Here is a 20,278-nt window from a genome sequence, read left to right as displayed (position 1 = left end):
CATGCAGAATAAAAGTCAGTGCCCTCTTGGTGCCTTGCAGTCACTCACCAGGTACTACACCACAATCCTTCCTATTCATCCCCCACTAGTTTTCTTCTTGTTTATTCTGCTACAGTCCTTGCAGTTCTCCCATAGAAGAGTCAGCCTTCTCCCTCAGTATGTTGTTCTCTTGGCCTAAGATCCTCCTTACCCAAATATTCACAAGACTTCTTTTGTTGTTGTTATTCAGTTGCTAAGTTGTGTCCAACTCTTTGTGACCCTGTGGACTGCAGCACACCAGGCTTCCCTGTCCTTCACTATCTTCTGGAGCTTGCTCAAACTCATGTCTATTGAGTCGGTGATGCCATCCAACCATCTTATCCTCTGTCATCCCCTTCTCCGCCTCCCTTCAATCTTTCCCAGCATCAGGGTCTTTTCCAGTGAGTTGGCTCTTTGCATCAGGTGACCAAAGGTTTGGAGCTTCAGCTTCAGCCTCAATCCTTCCAGTGAATATTCTGGATTGATTTCCTTTAAGCTTGACTGGTTAGATCTCCTTGCTGTCCAAGGGACTCTCAAGAGTCTTCTTCAGTACCACAGTTTAAAAGCATCAATTCTTCAGTGCTCAGCCTTCTTTATGGTCCAGGTCTTACATCCTTACATGACTACTGGAAAAACTATAGCTTTGACTATACAGACCTTTGTCAGCAAAATGATGTCTCTGCTTTTTAATACACTGTGTAGGTTAGTCATAGCTTTTCTCCCAAGGAGCAAGCATCTTTTACTTTCATGGCTCAGTCATCATGTGCTGTTATTTTGGAGACCAAGAAAATAAAATCTGCCCCTGTTTCCATTTTCTTCTCCATCTATTTGCCATGAAGTGATGGGATTGGATGTGATGATCTTAGTTTTTTGAATGCTGACTTTTAAGCTAGCTTTTTCACTCTCTCCTTTCACCTTCATCAAGATGCTCTTTAGTTCCTCTTCACTTTCTGCCATTAGAATGATATCATCTGCATATCTGAGGTTACTGATATTTCTCCCAGCATTCTTGATTTCCGCTTGTGTTTCATCCAGTCTGGCATTTCACATGATGTACTCTGCAAACCTGCTCAAATACCTGCCGCTCAGGAAGGCCTTCCCTGGTCACTAGATTGCAACCCCTTCCAGCACCCCCTAATCACCTTTCCTGATTACCTTCTCTGCCTTGTTTTTGTTTTTCAGCACGCTTTTTTTGTCATCTGGCTTACTATAATGTACTTATTTGCTTACTGTTTGATTTCCTCCAGCAGAACATAAGCTCCATAATGGCTGAGGTTTTTAACCTTTTTCTCCCTACAGCTGATTCTTGATTCTTTAGAAGCGTGTCTAGAATAAATCAGACAGTGATTAGATATTTGTTACAATCCTTAGTTTTGTGTCTTGTGCTTTCAAAGTAAGAGATAAGTAATCCAGAACATGCCAAAAATGAGGAATTTAGTCAGTTCCATCTATATTACAGTGTGTAGACCAAAGTTGGGCACCTTCCAAGTAGTTGATTTATTCAAAGTTCTAATCCTGTTGTATAATTTGCTAGCAGTCTCTGAAGATCCCAGTTGAAATATCAATATGCTTTGGTGCATTTGAAGATTCTTCAGATTAGTGTTTTATCTGTTGGTCAAGATTGATTTGGTCCTTATATTACTTTTAATGTCTTTCAATTCATTGTGCTGGAAACAAAGCCTCATGTAGCTCTTATAATAGCTGTAATTTTATAGGTCTTTTGTGATTATTCAATTAATGATGACCTCCCACTTGACTCATGTATGTATATTCTGTATATATGTTTTTTTTTCCCTTCAACACTTCATCTGCAGCATCTAGCAGGGGCGTCATGCATAATGCACATTTATGAATTTTGAATAAAGTTTGGAATACACAAAACATTGATATTTAGGGAATTCTTTTATTTGGTTAATTCTTTTAAATATTCTTTTTCCTGACAGAGTGCAACCTCACTTGAAGAAATGTTTTGAAGGAATTGCAAAAGTGGAATTTACAGAAAGTTTGGACATTACTCACATGAAAAGTAGTGAGGGAGAGGTGGTGGAACTCGTAGACACCATTTCAACAGCCAAAGCCAGAGGTCAAGTGGAGAAGTGGTTAGTTGAGTTAGAGAGAGTTATGATTAAATCCATCCACAAGGTAGCTGGCTATATTTATTATTATTTCTAGTAAAGATGATAGAATGTTAATGTATTACTGATAAATACACTGTTATTTAGAAACTGAGTCATAAATTATCAACTCAATTATAATAGATTGAAGGCAAAGATATGGTCTGTGGTATTATTTTTGTAATGACTCACTTGACAAGCAATGCATATTACAAAAAACTTGGGTTTTAGTCTTGAGTCTGTCTCATTTCTTGTGCTTTTGATATTAGATACACTTTAATCTGGAGAAGGCAATGGCAACCCACTCCAGTACTCTTGCCTGGAAAATCCCATGGACGGAGGAGCCTGGTAGGCTTCAGTCCATGGGGTCGCTAAGTGTCGGGTACGACTGAGCAACTTCACTTTGACTTTTTACTTTCATGCATTGGAGAAGGAAATGGCAACCCACTCCGCTATTCTTGCCTGGAGAATCCCAGGGACAGAGGAACCTAGTGGGCTGCCGTCTATGGGGTCGCACAGAGTCGGACACGACTGAAGTGACTTAGCAGTAGCAGCACACTTTAATCTACATGGTCTATCTTTAGTCTTGTCTAGGAAGCACCTCTCTACAGTTTCACATCAGTTTCTATGGTGCTTTCTTTTGTTCTGTGCATATGTAACATATGTACCAAAATGTTAGAAAATCATTAACAGTTACTTCACATCTCACATTAACACATTATCATCTCAATCATTTGTAATATTTTTTTTTGTTACTAGAGAATTGTTAAGTTATGGAGGCAAAAAGATATTGGTTGAGCAGTTAAATTCATTTTTTACCATAGTGTGAACTTATCATTCAAGTTCCTTACCAGGAGTAAAAATCATGATTCATCAGGGAAGCTTGAGAGCAAGAACTAAAAGGAAACATGGCATCAGGTCCTAATCAACACAGTTTTCACTAAGTTTTCAAATTCTATCATACATTATTGAAAAATTCATTGGAATCCAGGTATTTAATATACATCATGTACCTTAATGCCCCTTTCTCTCAAATATAATTTGAGTATCTGCTTGAATTATATTTTTTCAATAGGTGTAAAATCTTTTGGACAGTTTCTCATTTCTCCCTATTATGGACTAAATTATAATGAACGTCCTTATGATAGAGATGGCTTCTTTGAATTATTTATTTTCTCATGATACCTTATATATATAGGATCACTGGACAAAAGAGAATAAGCTTCCATAGGTCTTGATAAGTATTGACAATGTTTTCATTTATGTATCTATTAACAATTAAATAATTGTTAAATAGTTAAAAACAACTATTTTGACCACTTCTTAAATTGATTATATGGTTTGTTAATTGATGTGTGCAGTGATAACTCATTAATTTAGACATAGTTAATACTATTTCAACTAATCTTTTAACTTTGCCAGTGTATTCAGATAAAATATTTTAGTTATCATTTCAGACTATTAAGTTGGGTTGGCAAGGAATGGTATAGGAAATATCTTTTCTAAATGTTCATGTGTAAATTGGTGGGAAAATGCAAGTAAATGCAATATAAAATACTACAGATAGGAGACGTGTGTTACTGTGTTGTGCTGTATGTTATTTGCATGCTTGAAAGGCTACTGTGTGCCTAAAGTATGTGAATTTTGTGTCATTTGTAAATGATAAAATATCATGTTCTTGGTACCTTTGCCCCTTACCTTATTGTGTTATCATAGGTTTAATGTAGATTGCTACCGCCAAAATATATGTAATTTTTCATATATGGTATACATAGTTTAGTAATATATTTCATATATGATATCATAGAACTTTCTGTAATCATGTTTGTCCTCTTCCAACTATATAGAAATCTGTAAATTAGATTATATGTTTCCCTCTTGTTCTCTCCACAGAATCCTTCTAGAACACATATATATTTCATCCTTGGCATTTCTCTACTGTTCCTTCTAGTCTTTCCAGTGTTTCTCCCATCTTTCCCTTTTCACCTGCCTTTTTTGTGGCTACTTCTGGCCTTTTATTAATACATTTTCTTTATTATCAATAGTCAGCATTGCCCTTCATTTCAATTCAGCTCTGTAAATATCCTAGCTAAACTATAGAAGTCCAGAAAGGTTCACCTATCCTTATATGTTTCTCATAAAAATGTAACTTTGACAACGTTTTCAGAAATTCAAACACTGACATGGCTATCACTTCATCAGTTCAGTTCAGTTCAGTTCAGTCGCTCAGTCATGTCCGACTCTTTGCGACCCCATAAATCACAGCATGCCAGGCCTCCCTGTCCATCACCAACTCCCAGAGTTTACCCAAATTCACATCCATAGAGTTGGTGATGCCATCCAGCCATCTCATCCTCTGTTGTCCCTTTCTCCTCCTGCCCCCAATCCCTCCCAGCATCAGGGTCTTTTCCAATGAGTCAACTCTTCGCATGAGGTGGCCACAGTACTGGAGTTTCAGCTTCAACATCATTCCTTCTAAAGAACACCCAGGACTGATCTCCTTTAGGATGGACTGGTTGGATCTCCTTGCAGTCCAAGGGACTCTCAAGAGTCTTCTCCAACACCACAGTTCAAAAGCATCAACTCTTCAGCACTCACCTTTCTTCATAGTCCAACTCTCACATCCATCCATGACCACAGGAAAAACCATAGCCTTGACTAGACAGACCTTTGTTGGCCCTTACTATTTTTGGTTGATATAATAAATTAGACTGATTGAAAAAGTGGATCTACGGATCCATTGAAAACATATGCAGCAAAGCACATGACTTAGACTTCCTGAATTTACAACTCTCAACTCTCTGTGAATGAAGTCTACATCCACCCTGTCAACATAGCCTTTGGCATCAAAGGAAGCAAGATCTGGAAACATAGGAAAAACTTTAGAGGAGTTATGTAGTTTGCCTAATGTGCATGTCCACATGTGCACATGGCTGAGTGGGGATCGGATTAAGTTCAAAGTAAGCAATTATCTGAATTTGAAGGATCTCATTTTGGATTTACTTGAACTTATATTTTGTAATAATACTGCTTTTGTTTTTCAATCCAAAAGTATCTAAGACATCTTTGGCTGGTCAAAGAAATATTTCATATAATATGGTTCATACAAATAGATTATATATCAGCAAAATAAAATGCTATATAAAATATTTTTTTGCTCACAGGTGTATGAAAAAACTTTAAATAGTCTACTCGCATGATTTGAATATTCATAATCGGCTAAAATGTAAGAAGTAGAGCAGTACAAGTTAATTCATTTAGGAGTTAGCTCTTCATTGTTTAGCTTGTTCAAGTAAAGTGTGAAACTGATTACCTGTAAGCATTTTCTTTTTCAATTAGGTAATTAAAGATGCAATTCTTGCCTATACACAAAATGAACGAATTAACTGGGTAAGAGAGTGGCCTGGACAAACAGTGCTCTGTGTATCCCAAACCTTTTGGACATTAGAAGTACAGACAGCTATTGCAAAAGGACAAGAGGTAAGTTTTTATAGACCCAAGGTTTTTCAGCATTTCTTTAATAGTGATTATTGCCAAAATACAATTATTCTAAAAAATTAAGACCATCCACCCAAAATCCAAGGATACTGGAGCCTCAATCTTGTTATTATATACATTTTTATGCTTTCAAAAGTAGTGATAGTAGGACAAAGAAACTTCCTAAACTTAGAAGGATTAGGAGGAATTACTTAATATAATTCTCTTTTATGCCCTCAATAAAACTACACTATGAAGTATGCTGTGCTAAGTTGCTTCAGTCATGTCTGACTCTTTGCAAGCCTATGGACTGTAGCCTGCCAGGCTCCTCTGTCCATGGGATTCTCCAGGTAAGAATACTGGAGTGAGTTGCCATTTTCTACTCCAGGGGATCATATACCCATGTGAATGCAGAGTTCCAAAGAATAGCAAGAAGAGATAAGAAAGCCTTCCTCAGAGATCAATGCAAAGGAATAGAGGAAAAAATAGAATGCGAAAGACTAGAGATCTCTTCAATAAAACTAGAGATACCAAGGGAACATTTCATGCAAAAATGGGCTCAATAAAGGACAGAAATGGTATGGACCTAACAGAAGCAGAAGATATTAAGAAGAGGTGGCAAGAATACACAGAAGCACTGTACAAAAAAGATTTTCATGACCCAGATAATCAAAATGGTGTGATCACTCACCTAGGGCCAGACATCCTGAAATGTGAAGTCAAGTGGGCCTTAGAAAGCATCCCTGTGGCGGATTCATTTTGATATTTGGCAAAACTAATACAATTATGTAAAATTTAAAAAAAAAAAAGAATTCACTCAAATACAATGATGAGATAGTGGCAAGATTTTCTGGCATTGTGCATTTAGTTTAGTTTTGTTTTGCTTTCTATAATCCTGAAATGAAAAAAAAAATATAGAAAAACAATGGAAAAAAAAAAAAAGAAAGCATCACTATGAACAAAGCTAGTGGAGGTGATGGAATTCCAGTTGAGCTATTTCAAATCCTGAAAGATGATGCTGTGAAAGTGCTGCACTCAATATGCCAGCAAATTTGGAAAACTCAGCAGTGGCCACAGGACTGGAAAAGGTCCGTTTTCATTCCAATCCCAAAGAAAGGCAATGCCAAAGAATGCTCAAACTACTGCACAATTGCACTCATCTCACACACTAATTGGAGAAGGAAATGGCAACCCACTCCAGTATTCTTGCCTGGAGAATCCCAGGGACAGAGGAGCCTGTTGGGTGCCATCTATGGGGTCGCACAGAGTTGGACACGACTGATGCGACTTAGCAGTAGCAGCAGCACACACTAATAAGTCAGTCAGAGAGTTCAGTCCCTCAGTCATGTCCGACTCTTTGTGACCCCATGAATCGCAGCACACCAGGCCTCCCTGTCCATCACCAACTCCTGGAGTTCCCCCAAACTCTTGTCCATCGAGTCGGTGATGCCATCCAGCCATCTCATCCTCTGTCGTCCCCTTCTCCTGCTACCTCCAATCCCTCCCAGCATCAGAGTCTTTTCTGATGACTCTTTTCAGAGTCAACTCTTCACATGAGGTGGCCAAAGTATTGGAGTTTCAGCTTCAACATCAGTCCTTCCAAGAACACCCAGGACTGATCTCCTGTAGAATGGACTGGTTGGATCTCCTTGCAGTCCATGGGACTCTCAAGAGTCTTCTCCAACACCACAGTTCAAAAGCATCAATTCTTCGGCACTCAGCTTTCTTCATAGTCCAACTCTCACATCCATACATGACCACTGGAAAAACCATAGCTTTGACTAGACGGACCTTTGTTGGCAAAGTAATGTCTCTGCTTTTGAATATGCTATCTAAGTTGGTCATAACTTCCTTCCAAGGAGTAAGCGTCTTTTAATTTCATGGCTGCAATCACACTAGCAAAGTAATGCTCAAAATTCTCCAAGCCAGGCTTCAGCAATACATGAACCATGAACTTCCAGATGTTCAAGCTGGTTTTAGAAAAGGCAGAGGAACCAGAGATCAAATTGCCAACATCTGCTGGATCATCGAAAAAGCAAGAGATTTCCAGAAAAAGATCTATTTCTGCCTTATTGACTATGCCAAAGCCTTTGACTGTTTGGATCACAATAAACTGGAAAATTCTGAAAGAGATGTGAATACCAGACCACCTGACCTGCCTCTTGAGAAACCTGTATGCAGGTCAGGAAGCAACAGTTAGAACTGGACATGGAACAACAGACTGGTTCCAAATAGGAAAAGGAGTACATCAAGGCTGTATATTGTCACCCTGCTTATTTAACTTCTATGCAGAGTGCATTATGAGACATCCTGGGCTGGAAGAAGCACAAGCTGGAATCAAGATTGCTGGGAGAAACATCGATAACCTCAGATATGCAGATGACGCCACCCTTATGGCAGAAAGTGAAGAGGAACTAAAAAGCCTCTTGATGAAAATGAGAGAGGAGAGTGAAAAAGTTGGCTTAAAGCTCAACATTCAGAAAACTAAGATCATGGCATCCGGTCCCATCGCTTCATGGCAAATAGATGGGGAAACAGTGAAAACAGTGTCAGACTTTATTTTTCTGGGCCCCAAAATCACTGCAGATGGTGATTGCAGCCATGAAATTAAAAGACACTTACTCCTTGGGAGGAAAGTTATGACCAACCTAGATAGCATATTGAAAAGCAGAGATATTACTTTGCCAACAAAGGTCCGTCTAGTCAAGGCTATGGTTTTTCCAGTGGTCATGTATGGATGTGAGAGTTGGACTGTGAAGCTGAGCACCGAAGAATTGATGCTTTTGAACTGTGGTTTTAGAGAAGACTCTTGAGAGTCCCTTGTACTGCAAGGAGATCCTGGGAAGCCCTATGAAGAGAAGATATTAATTGACTTGTTTTGACTATTTTTATTTTTTTGTATTATTTTTTAGTTAACATTTTGAGTAAAGTTTGATTTTAATTATTCTAGAAGATATATGAATATACTATTATTAATTGAATTGCTATTATTAATTAAAAACAGAAACTGCCTTCAGTGCCACATTCTTATCCTTAAAGTAGGATTTCAAGCAGATCAACTTTCACTTGACTGATGGGCTAATCAGAATCCAGCAATTGCAGATGTTGTTTAAAACCATGAGTTTTAAACAATTTTTTTTTTTACATGGAGTATGGCATTATTGTGTGTAAGGTATTGTGGAACACTGAGTGTTGGGTTTGAGAGCCTTGTATTCCTGTAAGCAAGCAGATGTCATAGAGGAAGGAGCTGAGTAACACATGCTTAGTTGATTCCAGCTTACCAACAAGTCACTTATTTCTCCTCTGGGGAAGAATGAAGATGTGGGGCAGGAAATCGGGGATTTTAGGGGGAAAAGTCTTTCTTCATGGAAATCAAAGCGCGGGAGTGAGGGTTTCTCTCACTGCAATAAGCCCTTGGATACTCCTGGAGTCTTGGCTCTCTGTCTCCATGTGCATTTTCCTTTTTTACCCAGTGGGTCCAGAAACTTCATTTTGTCTTTTCACTGTGAAGCTACCATTCATCCACCTCCCCACACAAAGGGATTCCTCCACTGCCAGTGTGGGTTACTGGGGATACGTGTAGCCTCTGGTTCTTACTCCTTGCTGTCCCCAAACCACCAGGACAGCTTTCTCATTCACTGTTGTGGGAAATAGAGGGGACAAAGAAACAAGTGTGAGCTAATTGGGCAAATTCATGGGCATCTTCCATGTTTCTTCAGTTTAAATGTGGTGTCAATTAAACTGCACCCATCTGCCAAAACCCTATTTTTCTCTGGTAGGAGTTGAAGTAGAGGATTTAAGTGTAAACCTTTCTTGTTTCTACTTATCTCCCAAGCATAATTTGAATCTCAAGAGACACACAATTCAAGTCATTCCATTTCAATGTGTCCTCTGCTCAAAACTGCTGCTACTGCTGCTGCTAAGTCACTTCAGTCGTGTCTGACTCTGTGAGACCCCATAGACGGCAGCCCACCAGGGCAGGTCCCCCGTCCCTGGGATTCTGCAGGCAAGAACACTGGAGTGGGTTGCCATTTCCTTCTCCAATGCATGAAAGTGAAAAGTGAAACTATCTGCCTGCAATTCTTACCATATTGTATAAAGATACAAATAGGTCCCCCCCCTCCCCGGTTGGTTTACATCAGTATCCACTGATACTGAGATGAGGTTATTTATTCACTCATTTATTAGTTTACTCCTATTTTTCTGTCACTTAATATGGTACACATATAGAACCATTCATACAGAAAGACAAAAGGAGAATCCATGCCTTGAGTGACTGTTATTCCAGGGGAACTCAGCTTCCTAGATGTAGGTCCTCTAAAGCTGTAGTTTAGTGGGATGTAGAGAGTCTTTTCTTCTCCAATATTGGAGAAGGAAATGGCAACCCACTCCAGTGTTCTTGCCTGGAGAATCCCAGGGATGGGGAAGCCTGATGGGCTGCCGTCTATGGGGTGGCACAGAGTCGGACACGACTGATGCGACTCAGCAGCAGTAGCAGCAGCAGAGAGTCTTTACTGTTGCTTGCTAGATTGTTCTCTTCTGTTATATTTTGTGGTGTTTTACATAGCTAAATTTTATGGAATGAAATTAAGCTTTGTGCGTATCCTTAAAAATTCTTTTCTTTTTCTTCTGCTTATGAATACTCTGCATCAATATGCCCTTCATCTGCTCCTATGTGCCTTGTCCCTGTCACATCGCATGCATATTTGGTTTATTTAAGTTCTGTAGCAGCATCAGGAGGGGCACATGTTTTAGTATTCAAAAGCATTGATGATTTAAGAAAATTTAACATGTAGTTCTATCTTGGGAGGATAGCATATGTTTTTGTATTTTATGTGTTGATAACTTTTCCCCTAATTAATGTGTGGTTCACATCTGAAACCGAAGACTTTACTTGATTAGCTGGAGACTTCTTGGCAGCCTCAGAGAAGACTAGGCGTTTCCACTCGCTGCAGACACCCCAAGTTGTCTAGAGCTTAATGCTATAATGGCACCTTGTTGTATGTCCTGCTCCCAGAGGACCTGTTCCCCTCTGGATCCATTTCCATTTATTTATTCAAAGAATATTGACTGTGGAACTAATCAGTATGAGGCATTAGAGGGCTAAAAATACATGAAGTAATCAAAACTTGGGTTATTGAAAATATTTATATGATTTTGAGTAAATGTATCATTGTGCATATCACCAATTCAATGGACATGAGTTTGAGCAAGCTCCAGGAGTTGGTGATAGTCAGGGAAGCCTGGTGTGCTGCAGTCCATGGGATCGGAAAGAGTCAGACATGATTGAGCAACTGAACTGAACTGAGGTATGATAAAAGTATTTTATTCCAGACCAGGTTCATTTTGGCAGATTATATAATAGTAGTTATTTTTAGATTCATTAGTTTACTGTACAGAACAGTTTACAATGAAGAAAATATAACAAAAACAATTTAGTATCATGATTTTTTCAATTTAGCTGATCTGAATTCTCATTGCTTCATATGATATAGTTCCTAAAGACCTTAATTTATCACAGTTTGAAGCTAAATTTTAGTTCTAAATCTGGCTTTTCTAGTAAAGAAAAAATATATTCTGCTAATGTAAATAGTAGATTCTTGTTGTTCAGTCGCTAAGTCATGTCTGTGGCGTAATGGACTGCAACACACCAGTCTTCCCTGTCCTTCACTATCTCTTGGAGTTTGCTCAAACGCATGTCCATTGAATCAGTGATACCATCCAGCCATCTCATCCTCTGTCGCTGCCTTCTCCTCCTGCCCTCAGTCTTTCCCAGCATGAAATCCTACTCAGAAGCTTTTGGTACTCACAGCTCCCTGTGAGTACTAGAAGGACTCATGGGATCTAAGATGGAGCATTTGGAATTAGAATCTCTGTTCATCACTGTTGCAGTTTCTCTCTTGTTGTGTGTTTTTCATCTCTGCTGGTCTCTACGGGCTTTATTCTGCAGTGAGGGTGAAGGCTTTCAGTAACTTCAGATTGGTGTACTCAGAGTCTTCCAAGTCTTGTGAAAAGCACTTTTCTTCCAATCAGTATAGTAGTCCTTGGAAAGAATTGTGATTCACTCTGGTTAGTCACACATACCCTCCTTCATGTTGCTTTGGAGATGGGACAATATGACTGACAGCTCACTACAACCACAGAACATACAGGCGTGAAAAGCGGAAAGGGAAGGGTGTTGGATAGCACAGACCATGTATGTTTACTTTGTCTGGCCTGATTTGTTTTTCTTGTTCAGTTGCTAAGTCATCTTCAACTCTGACCTCATAGACTATAGCATTCCAGGCTCCTCTATCCTTCACTATCTCCTGGAGTATGCTCAGATTCATGTTCATTGAGTCAGTGATGTTATCTAACCATCTTATCCTCTGCTGCCTCTTTCTCCTTTTGCCTTCAGTCTTTCCCACTGAAAGATTTTTCAATTGAAAGATCGTTGCCATTGAAAACCTAATACCTTTGTAGTAAAAAGAAATTGATTATTTTTTTTTTTTTAATTTTATTTTATTTTTAAACTTTACATAACTGTATTAGATTTGCCAAATATCAAAATGAATCCGCCACAGGTTTACATGTGTTCCCCATCCTGAACCCTCCTCCCTCCTCCCTCCCCATTCCATCCCTCTGGGTCGTCCCAGTGCACCAGCCCCAAGCATCCAGTATCGTGCATCGAACCTGGACTGGCAACTCATTTCATACATGATATTTTACATGTTTCAATGCCATTCTCCCAAATCTTCCCACCCTCTCCCTCTCCCACAGAGTCCATAAGACTGTTCTATACATCAGTGTCTCTTTTGCTGTCTCGCACACAGGGTTATTGTTACCATCTTTCTAAATTCCATATATATGCGTTAGTATACTGTATTGGTGTTTTTCTTTCTGGCTTACTTCACTCTGTATAATAGGCTCCAGTTTCATCCACCTCATTAGAACTGCTTCAAATGTATTCTTTTTAATGGCTGAATAATACTCCATTGTGTATATGTACCACAGCTTTCTTATCCATTCATCTGCTGATGGACATCTAGGTTGCTTCCATGTCCTGGCTATTATAAACAGTGCTGCGATGAACATTGGGGTACACGTGTCTCTTTCCCTTCTGGTTTTCTCAGTGTGTATGCCCAGCAGTGGGATTGCTGGATCATAAGGCATGACTATTTCCAGTTTTTTAAGGAATCTCCACACTGTTCTCCAAGAAATTGATTATTTTTAAGTTATGTAGTATCACAAGTTATGATAAAAATGTAGATAATACTCTACTCTGTATATGTGCTAGGTCAAAAAATTTTTGTTCAAAGGGATTCTGACCACATTGAGTAATTATATCTTGTTTTCTTTCAGGCCCTTGAGGAATATTTGGAAAGATGTAACAAGCAAATTGATGATATTGTCACCTTGGTTCGTGGCAAATTGTCGAAGCAAAATCGTGTTACTCTGGGAGCCCTTGTGGTGCTGGATGTCCATGCTAGAGATGTTCTCACAACACTTGTTAAAAAGAAAGTTAATGATGACTCGGACTTTGAATGGTTAAGTCAGCTTAGGTACTATTGGCAAGTAAGTAATATTACTGAATGTTATTACACAGCAATTTCAGATCACAATCGTTTAATTTGTGCTTGCTAGCTCACACAGGTGATAGTATTGGTAATACAGAATTTTTCTTGCTGATGGCTAACTATACCCAAACAATCCTTCACCACATTGAAGATTAAGGCAGCCAAAATCTGTATGTCATGTGTACGAAAACTATGTGTATATCTATATCCAAATACATAGTTACATAGAAATATATATTCACATATAGACACACACAAACTATGAGGAATTATAAAAACTTAGTTGAAATTGGTCATTATGCTTGCTGAATCTGCAAAATGTTGAAACTAATCAGTTAAAATTTTCTTTTGATTCCTGATACATCTAAAGAATGTACAAATCAAAATGTTTTAGTCTGATTTAGTCATTAAACTTTTCTCATATTGATCAGTTGAAGGAACCTGAAATATGATCTGGAGGAAGGCTTTTATCAGCAGATCTGGGTGGCTGGTGATGGCAGTCACCATCAGGGAAGCAGGAGGAGCAGAGACAGTAGAGTGAACAAGGTTGGACCTGTTGAAAGTGGGAAGAGAGAGCTGATGATTGGAGATACAGACTCGAAAATTCTCATCATAGTCACTTTTGTGAAAGGTTTTGGGGATGTATGCAGTGGAAGGAGAAGAGATAAAAGAACCAGAACCCTGGAACACTATATGAGGCTGTGTGCATAATGGTTAGGAGCTCAGACTGTGCATTCATAGTTTCTAATGCTATATCTTCCCCTTACCAGTTGTGTGACATTGGCAAGTTAAGTTGCTCTCTTCATGCACCAGCTTCCTTAGATATAAAATGGTGATGATGATAATACTCTATAGTGAAAACTCGTGGAACAAATGATTGAAAATATAGAAGAATAATGAACTATCTAAACGAATAATTAAGAAAGCAATCCCGTTTATAATTGCTCAAAAAATAAAATACCTAGGAATAAATTTAACCAAAAAAGTGAAGGCCCTATAAACTGAAAACTATAAGACGCTAATGAAAGAAATTTAAGACACGAATAAAGGCAAAGATCTGTGTTCATGGATTGGAAGGATTAACATTATTAAAATGTCCATCTGGCTTACTTCACTCTGTATAATAGGCTCCAGTTTCATCCACCTCATTAGAACTGATTCAAATGTATTCTTTTTAATGGCTGAGTAATACTCCATTGTGTATATGTACCACAGCTTTCTTATCCATTCATCTGCTGATGGACATCTAGGTTGCTTCCATGTCCTGGCTATTATAAACAGTGCTGTGATGAACATTGGGGTACACGTGTCTCTTTCAGTTCTGGTTTCCTCAGTGTGTATGCCCAGCAGTGGGATTGCTGGATCACCAGGCAGTTCTATTTCCAGTTTTTTAAGGAATCTCCACCCTGTTCTCCATAGTGGCTGTACTAGTTTGCATTCCCACCAACAGTGTAAGAGGGTTCCCTTTTCTCCACACCCTCTCCAGCGTTTATTGCTTGTGGACTTTTGGATCGCAGCCATTCTGACTAACACATATATATGGAATTTAGAAAGATGGTAACAATAACCCTGTATATGAGACAGCAAAAGAGACACTGATATATAGAACAGTCTTTTGGACTCTGTGGGAGAGGGAGAGGGTGGGATGATTTGGGAGAATGGCATTGAAATATGTATAATATCATATATGAAACGAGTCGCCAGTCCAGGTTCGATGCACAATACTGGATACTTGGGGCTGGTGCACTGGGATGACCCAGAGGGATGGTATGGGGAGGGAAGAAGGAGGAGGGTTCAGGATGGGGAACACGTGTATACCTGTGGCAGATTCATTTCGATATATGGCAAAACCAATATAATATTGTAAAGTTAAAAAAAAAAAATGTCCATACTTCCCAAAGCAATCTACAGATTTACTACAATTTCTATCAAAATTCCAATGGCATATTTCACACAAAAAACAGAACAATCCTAATATTTTTATGGAAACAGGAAAAACCCCAAATAGAAAAGCAGTCTTGAGAAAGAGCAAAGCTGGAAGCATCACACTTCCTGATTTCAAGTTATATTACAAAGCTAAAGTAATAAATTAAGCTAAAGCTAAAGTAATAAAACCAGTATGGTATTGCCATAAAAACAGATACATAGATCATTGGAACAAAACAGAGTCCAGAAATAAATCTACATATGTATGGTAATTTATGACGAAGGAAGCAAGAATATAAAATGTGGAAAGGACAATCTCTTTAATAAATGGTGTTGGGAAAACTGGAAAACCACATGCATAAGAATGAAGTAGGACTGTTATCTTATATCATACCTCAAAATTAACTCAAAATGGATTAAAGAATTGAGTGTAAGACCTGAAACCATAAAACTCTTAGAGAGGTAAGCTCCTTGACTTTGGTAATAAGGATTTTTTTTTAATTTGACACCCAAATCAAAGCCAACAAAAGCAAAACAAAAAAACAAAAAAACAAAACAAGTGGGACTACATCACACTAAAGGCCTTTTGTACATCAAGGAAGACCATCAACAGAATGGGAAGGCAACCTACTGAAAAGGAGAAAATATTTGCAAATTATATATCTGATAAGAGATTAAATCCAAAATAAAGAACACATACCATGGGATCTCACTTATATGTGGAATCTAAAAAACAAAAGAAAATAAAACAAAGAACAACACGAAACAAGCTGATATATAAAACATACTAGGGGTTCCCAAAGGCTGGGGGTGCGGGTTGAGAGGTGAGAGAAATGGGTGAAGGGAGTCAAAAGGTTCAAACTTCCAAGTACAAAACAAGTAATTCATGGGGATGTAATATATAGCATGACAACAATAGTTAATAATACTGTTTTGCATGCTTGAAACTCACAGGAAAAAAATTCTGTTACTATGTATGATGATGAATGTTGATTTATTATGATGATCATTTTGTGATAAATGTAAGAATGGAATCATTATGTTATGTACCTGAAACTAATATAATATTGTATGTCAATTATACCTTAATAAAATAGTGTTAGAAAACTTAAAGAAAATATGAGAAAGAACAAATATATTTTCCAAAGTTCTATGGGAAAAATTGAGGCCAGTGACTTCAAATCTTAACCAAGGAAATTAGATATTGAATTGTTCTACTTAATTAAATGATGTCTGAAAAGTCAATTTTAAAGATATTGTTTATAGCATGGCTATTATTTATTAAAGAGCTTGAGATTTCATATTATTTAAATTTTGCAGTTTAAGCTAACTTCATTTTATCTGATTTGTATTAGGAAAATAATTTAGAAACAAAGATGATCAATGCTGGCTTACGATATGGATATGAATATCTGGGCAATTCCCCTAGGCTGGTCATTACTCCACTCACTGACAGATGTTACAGGTAAACTCATTAGTTTAGAGATCTAATTGGAAAAAAACTTTCACTCATCTCTAGATCACTTAATTTTTTTAAGGACCAAAATATATCCTCTGTTATCTTTCCTGGACTATTCTTTTCTCAACTTGACCTTCAATTTCTTTTTTTAATTTATATTTATTATTATTATTATTATTTTTACTTTACGATATTGTATTGGCTTTGCCATACATCAACATGCATCTGCCACGGGTGTACACATGTTCTCAATCCTGAACCCTGCTCCCACCTCCCTCCCCATACCATCCCTCTTCATCCCAGTGCACCAGCCCCAAGCTTGCTGTATCCTGCATCGAACCTGGACTGGCGATTCATTTCTTATATGATATTATACATATTTTAATGCCATTATCCCAAATCATCCCCCCCCACCTCTCCCACGGAGTCCAAAAGACTGTTCTATACATCTGTGTCTCTTTTGCTGTCTTGCATACAGGGTTGTCGTTACCATCTTTCTAAATTCCATATATATGCATTAGTATACTGTATTGGTGTTTTTCTTTCTGGCTTACTTCACTCTGTTCGGCTCCAGTTTCATCCACCTCATTAGAACTGATTCAAATGTATTCTTTTTAATGGCTGAGTAATACTCCATTGTGTATATGTACCACAGTTTTCTTATCCATTCATCTGTTGATGGATGTCTAGGTTGCTTCCATGTCTTGGCTATTATAAACAGTGCTGCGATGAACATTGGGGACCTTCAGTTTCTTTCTCTGCTGACTTCTTCCTCTTGGCTCTAGGCCTCTCAGCCCTAAGTATTGTTGGGCAATGCTATTGCTTTTTTACATTGTTAGTTTCTCCTTCCTTCTTGAAACTTTTTGACTGTTCCTTTGGATCATTTGAGGTGTCCTGTTTCATCCCTTGAATTGTATTTTCATGTAGTGCTTTGTGTCATGCTTCATGGTTTCCTGAATGTTCTCATCTACTCTTAGACTTTTTAAAAATTTATTTATGTATTCGGCTGCACATAGTCTTAGTTGTGGCACGTGGGAGGCTTGATCTTTGTTGTGATATGAGAACTCTTAGTTGTGGCATGTGGGATCTAGTTCCCTGACCAGGAATTGAACCCGGGGCTATCTGCATTGAGAGCTTGGAGTCTTAGCCACTGGACCACCAGGAAAGTCTCTACTCTTTAGGCTTTAACAGCCTACATCCTGAAGATCCCCAAACCAGTGCCTCCAGCCAAGGCCTCTCTTCTATAAGGTTTCACCACACACATACTGGTAGATATCTCCATTATATATCTCATAGGTGTTTACATGTACATTATTTTCTGTTGTCCTGAATAATAAAAGACCTTTATTTTTAACTTCCAGTTTCCATTCACCATATTCCAGATTTGTCAAATTCTAAATTAAACTTCATTTTTTCATTTTCTTCCAACGTAACTAGTTTATTGACTAAACTAATTTCAGGATGCAAGCAGAAAGCAGTTTTATCCTTTTTTATCACTATTCTTTTAAACTTGCTCTATCAAATATTATCCCCATTTATGGATAAAATCTAGGATACTCTACTGTTTCTCAGATATTCCCTACTCTTTCTGGTGACTCTAATATATTAATAAATAGAATTATTCTTTTCAGATGTTAAAAGTCCATTTAGGCATAAAATCAGTTACTATTTTTCATCCAATTTAAAACGTCCCTCCCTCCCAGGTCAAGCTTGACTCAAGCTTGTGGCCTGCATTTGGGAAGGTACTGATAAATGTGGTGAATCTTTTGTCATTATTATCCCTATCCATTGCACCCTCCCCTCAATAGTCCTTCTTTTGGCTTCTCCAGTGTTGGAAGTTGATAGAGGGGAGGCGAAGGAAAGGGAGAGGTAGGTTTACAGGTGACTGGTGTCTTGGGTAACAACTATCTTTTGCTGTCTAGTGCCCTCCATGATAGCACAGATGTACCAGATGTACATCATCAGACGTACCAGATATCCCAAGGGATGTTTATGTGGATTTTGGGAAGCCCCCAATCACCTGATCCTCCCACCTGTGGAAAATGCCTTCTCTGGCTGGCTGCTGGTGACTTTTGCTTCAGCCTCTACTGAGGTCGACTACACACAGACCCTCTTCCTGGGATCTTCTCTGATTCTACATGGTCTACTGCACCTGGGCCCATTCAGCTTAACTCAAGACTGGCTCCCTACCAGTGGGATCTAGATCTTGTCAGATGATACATGTGTTTTGCCATCAGTAAGAGTGCATCTTTCTTACTGTCCCTGTTTTCTCCTACTCTGCCATCAGCAGAAACTGCAGGCATCCTCTTGACTAAATATTTTAAAGCTCTCAGCTTGGGGGTTTAGTCGAAATTCTAATACAAGCTGATCTCTATTTATATACATTTTTACAACTAATATGTAGGTGAGTGAAGTGAGTGAGTGAAGTTGCTTAGTCGTGTCCGACTCTTTGCGACCCCATGGACTGTAGCCTACCAGGCTTCTCAGTCCATGGGATTTTCCAGGCAAGAGTACTGGAGTGGGTTGCCATTTCCTTCTCCAGGGGATCTTCCCAACCCATAGCTTTGACTATATGGACCTTTGTTGGCAAAGTAATGTCTCTGCTTTTCAATAGGTTTATTGTAGCTTTTAATATGCTATCTAGGTTTGTCATAGTTTTTCTTCCAAGGAGTATGCATCTTTTAATTTCATGGCTGCAGTCACCATCTGGAGTGATTTTGGAGCCCAAGAAAATAGTCTGTCACTGTTTCTGTTGTTTCCCCATCACTTTGCCATGAAGTGATGGGACTGGATGCCATGATCTTAGTTTTCTGAATGTTGAGCTTTAAGGCAACTTTTTCACTCTCCTCTTTCACCTTCATCAAGAGGCTCTTTAGTTCCTCTTTGCTTTCTGCCACAAGGGTGGTGTCATCTGTGTATCTGAGGTTATTGATATTTCTCCTGGCAATCTTGATTCCAGCTGCATCCAGCCCTGCATTTTGCATGATGTACTCTGCATATAAGTTAAAATGCCTCTTGCTCTTCTTTTTTTCTTGGTCTTCACTAGATTGTTGTTGTTCAGTCTCTCAGTTGTGTCCAACTCTTTGCTACCCCATGGACTGCAGCACACCAGCCTTCCCTGTCCTTCACTGTCTCCCAGAGTTTGCTCAAACTCATATCCATTTAGTCGATGATGCCATCCAAACATCTCATCCTCTTTTTCTCCTGCCCTAAATTTTTCTCAGCATCAGGGCCTTTTCCAATAGATTAGCTAGGTGTAAAACTGTAGATGAACAGTAATTTCCCCTTAGCTCTCCAAAGATATTATTCTACTGGCATTTATTGCTACTGCTGACTAGTCTGTTATTCTAATTATTAGTTTTATTCCCCTATAAGTAATTTTCTCCATTGTAGTTTTTAAGGTTTTCTCTTTATTGTTGATGTTCACTGGATGTTATTAGATGTGAAGGAGTTTTTATTTATCCTACTTGGGACTTTTTCTAGTTAATATCTTTCTTCAATTCTAGCAAATTTTCAGCCATTGTTTTTAGAATTTTGCCTTTTCCCCATTCTTTTCCTTCTTTTTTCTATGTCTTTAACTTTTCTTATTGTTGGCCTCTTTCCCTGGGTGATTTCCTCCTACTTATCTTCTAGTGTGCATAATTCTGTTTCTGCATGTTTTCTCTGCTATTTATTCTGTTCATTGAATTTTCAAAAGTTCAGAGATTATATTTTTCATTGCTAGATTT

General features: G+C 38.4%; 1 protein-coding gene across 1 annotated transcript in view; it reads left to right on the top strand.

Annotated features, from left to right (window-relative positions):
- Nucleotides 1-20,278, top strand: part of DNAH7 (dynein axonemal heavy chain 7) — a 255,094-nt gene that overhangs the window by 85,305 nt on the left and 149,511 nt on the right. The window contains exons 21-24 of the mRNA XM_055572973.1: nucleotides 1,962-2,160; nucleotides 5,472-5,612; nucleotides 12,951-13,163; nucleotides 16,447-16,556. Coding sequence (XP_055428948.1) covers nucleotides 1,962-2,160; nucleotides 5,472-5,612; nucleotides 12,951-13,163; nucleotides 16,447-16,556 — 663 coding nt within the window. The remainder of the gene's footprint in view (nucleotides 1-1,961; nucleotides 2,161-5,471; nucleotides 5,613-12,950; nucleotides 13,164-16,446; nucleotides 16,557-20,278) is intronic.

This window comes from Bubalus kerabau, chromosome 3, assembly GCF_029407905.1.
Source record: "Bubalus kerabau isolate K-KA32 ecotype Philippines breed swamp buffalo chromosome 3, PCC_UOA_SB_1v2, whole genome shotgun sequence".
NCBI lineage: Eukaryota > Metazoa > Chordata > Mammalia > Artiodactyla > Bovidae > Bubalus > Bubalus kerabau.
This window is presented reverse-complemented; position numbering and strand designations above follow the sequence as displayed.